We start from the raw sequence: 3,411 nt of genomic DNA on the forward strand, positions 1-3,411 counted from the left end.
CTCGGGCTCGGCGCGCCCCCTGGCGGCGCGGAGGCCGGAGCTCCCCCGGCTGCCCCGTCAGTTAATTCAAGTTAAGAAGTTCATGAATTCAAGACCGATTATTTCTGAAACCAGGGAAATGTTGGTTAGTAGATCTTAAGATGCAAAATGCGGCGGGCATGCAAAGTTCGGCCAGCGTGTGAGGTCTTCCTGATCCCAGACGGAAGAGGTACTTCATAAACGTCATTGACATAAGTACAGCAAATTTCTCCATCACAGTAATAGCATAATTAATTTTTTAAAAGTGTGACCTAACATAAACATGTTTTTCTTTTTACTGCCTATTCAGGCCAGTTTTGTAGCTACCTAACTGGTATTAGGAAAGGGAAAACAGGCTGGGTATCAATAGTTGTAAAGGAAGAACTTGTAACCCTCTGAAATGTTTTAATTTTAATATGAATCAAATGGTTTCGTACAGTGCACTCAGTCTTTGTAAAAAGCTTCTTTTCTTAAAAGTGTATATGTATAGCTACATGTGCCTTTGATGCAAGAGCTAAAAGGGATCAAGGGACCCCAAGTGACTTCAGAAACACTCTGAAAGAGCTGAGAAGTGAGGAATGCTTTCTATCTTGGGAGAGCTTCCTGCTAGTGTCATTTTCTTTTTTTTTTAGATAGAGCATTAGAACATAAAGAAAGCTGAAGAACAAGAGTTGCTTATGGAATGGTTTTCAGAGGTATTGGTGGATTTTTAGGTGGCCATTTGAAATAAGTGATGCAATAAAAATAATTGCATCTTCCTTTTGGGGAAGGGTGAGATGTAGCCATAGAACAAGACAATTTAAGTAGCCTGGCTCTGGAGCAAGAGAGAAATTTTGAAGTACTGTGAAAAGGCATTCTGGGATTCAAATGATTTTGTGTGTGTGTGACTTGAAAATATGTACACTTGCCATTAATTTTCAAAATGCTCTATTTCAAACTATGCTTTCTTGCTTTTTTTCCATATTGAGTTAATGTAAATAATGTAGACAATTGTGCCTTTCCCTTTGGCATGCGCTGACAGATCTTAATTTTTCAGGTTTTATTTTAGAAATAGGTTTAGTTCTGTGGTTTGCAGGTTTTCTTCCTGCCCTTAAGAAACAAAATCTTAATTTTTATTTCTTAAACTTTATTTGGCAGGTGGAATTTTTCTAGGTACCGTTGCTACAGCAGGAATGATAGCAGGTTTTGGCACCACACTTGCCATGACAAAAAAGAAGAACCCAGACTGGTTCAGTAAGGTTTGTTCCTTTTAAACTATTTTCCAACTGTAGTACACAGGAAATAAGAATGCATCTAATGCTTTATAGAAATGTTGATGTATGTGGAGTTTGGCTGTACAAAGTTGATGGTAAAAGCACTAGACTTAGTTCAAGTCAGTAGGGGTAGGATTAATTTTAAAATCAATTCAGAGCTGACATTGCCAGATACTTTAGTACTTGAGATTAGTTGAAGTACATAAAGCTTACACTGTTTGCTGGAATCATACTACTGCTGTAGAAAGGAAGACGATCCGTTTTGATTCTGTGATGTGAACACATTTACAGTCATGAGCCTGTATCACTGCAGTGATACAGTTCACCATGAGGTTCCACAGTGTTATGGGAAGGGAGGTAACTGCAGTGAGGATGGGAATGAGGAGGTAGAAAGCTTGTAAGCTGTGGAATATGCAAGTAGAATCATTCAGTCAAAATTTAAGCTCTCCACTCCCTGCTGTGTAAGGGGACTGATGAGAGTGAGTAGTGGCTTGGTGCAATGAAATCTGACGGCCAAATCTGATCTTGTGCAATTACTAACGGGATCCACCTGAGCATTGTGAAGAAAAAACCTGCAAAGCAAAGCTAGCAATTATACCATGTTGGTATATTAATCTGAAATACAGCATATTTAAGTGAAGAATGCTTTTTTCCTCACTAATGCTTTCTTACTGCCAAAAATAGGCCCTTAAAATTGATCAGGCTTGTGTCCACTGAGTCCTTAAAATACAAGATTATTACAGATGTTTTTAGGGAGCTGAGAACTGATCAGTGGTGTTTATTTTTAAAATGTTAATTCAATAACATTGCATGTTAAGAGAAAAAAAAAATCTTCTGTTGCACTTTCTATCACTTTTTATCTATTTTTTAAACTTTTTTTTTAAACTTCCTTTTTCCTGAGCACTGCATTTTTTCCAGCTTGTGCATAATCTTGGCTGTCTGAGCTGTCGTGTTATCAGTGTGAAATTTATCAAGAGTGACATTACATTGACATCCAAGAATATATATGCTGGAAATGGCACCAAGTGATACGTATCATTTCAATTTTTGCTGAAAACCCATGTCTGCTACTATCTGTGCAAATGAATTACAACATTTTGCTAGCAAAAAATCTGTGATTCCTGGGCCCCTCAACTTAAATACTGCAAAGTGAGAAAGATGCTTTTTTGTTAAAGTACTTGTAGATGAGTAATTTCAAAAGGCAAGGCTAGACTTTGAGAATGACTTACCTGTCTGTAGAGGCCGAGGTACCAACAAGGTAAACGGTTTTGTAGTAGTATTCTTACATTTATAGTTAGTTAGTGCAAGTCATTTTTAATAACACATCAGGTATAATAACAAAAGTGTAACTATGAATAAGTACAGATGATTGCATCCTTCTTAGACGTTCAGTGCCTAAATATTATTTTTATCCATGTTAAGGTGAGGCCTTAGTCTGACAGGTATTTTAAGCCAGCATTGCTGTTGAAAGAAGTAATTCAACCAGCCCTTAGTTTCTGGCAATTCATTCCTGCCCCTGTGAAGGCACCAACACTTGTGTTACAGGATTGGTGAGATGATACTGATTAATTCTACTGGTTTTTTATTTACTGCATTAGTTTTAGTCCAGATCAGCCTCTGATCCCCTTCACTGCATGACTACAGTGACTGTGCTGTCACAAGCTTGGGGGAAAATCTAAAGGAATGAGAATTGATGCTTAGTGTTGTAAAGAAATGCAAGACCTATTCTTTCAGCACCTTTGCTGGCTTGTGCCAGTTTTTGTGTCTGTGAAATGGTGGCTTGCAAGTCAGGTAGAAACAGGGAGCAAACATAATGCAGCCTGGGACAGATTTAAATAGTTTTATGGGAGAAAAAAATAGTGATTTAGAGGGGAAGCTGTGGCATCACAACATCATGGCTTTGTGACTGCATGCAGACTTCCAGGAAGTATGAGACCCTACTCTTGTAGAGTAGCAGTGTTACCGGTGAGAGATAAAGCTGAAGTTGCACCTACTGTACCTCCTTTGTAGCAGTGAAGTAAAGTAAATATAAGCATTTGTAGGACTGATGCCCAAATTGACTCGAAACTGAGATTGCATAATCCTGTTTAGTGATGAACCACTGCAGAGACCTTCAGTTAAGAAATGATGGGGGGGGGGG

General features: G+C 38.4%; 1 protein-coding gene across 1 annotated transcript in view; it reads left to right on the plus strand.

Moving 5' to 3' along the window:
- Positions 1-1,158: 1,158 nt before the first annotated feature.
- The window catches only part of TMEM242 (transmembrane protein 242), a 21,224-nt gene continuing 18,971 nt past the window's right edge, over positions 1,159-3,411 (plus strand). The window contains exon 1 of the mRNA XM_026845925.1: positions 1,159-1,256. Within this exon, the coding sequence (XP_026701726.1) occupies positions 1,191-1,256 (66 nt within the window). The 5' untranslated portion in view covers positions 1,159-1,190. The remainder of the gene's footprint in view (positions 1,257-3,411) is intronic.

Source organism: Athene cunicularia, assembly GCF_003259725.1.
Source record: "Athene cunicularia isolate RWA chromosome 3 unlocalized genomic scaffold, athCun1 chr3_part1, whole genome shotgun sequence".
Lineage (NCBI taxonomy): Eukaryota > Metazoa > Chordata > Aves > Strigiformes > Strigidae > Athene > Athene cunicularia.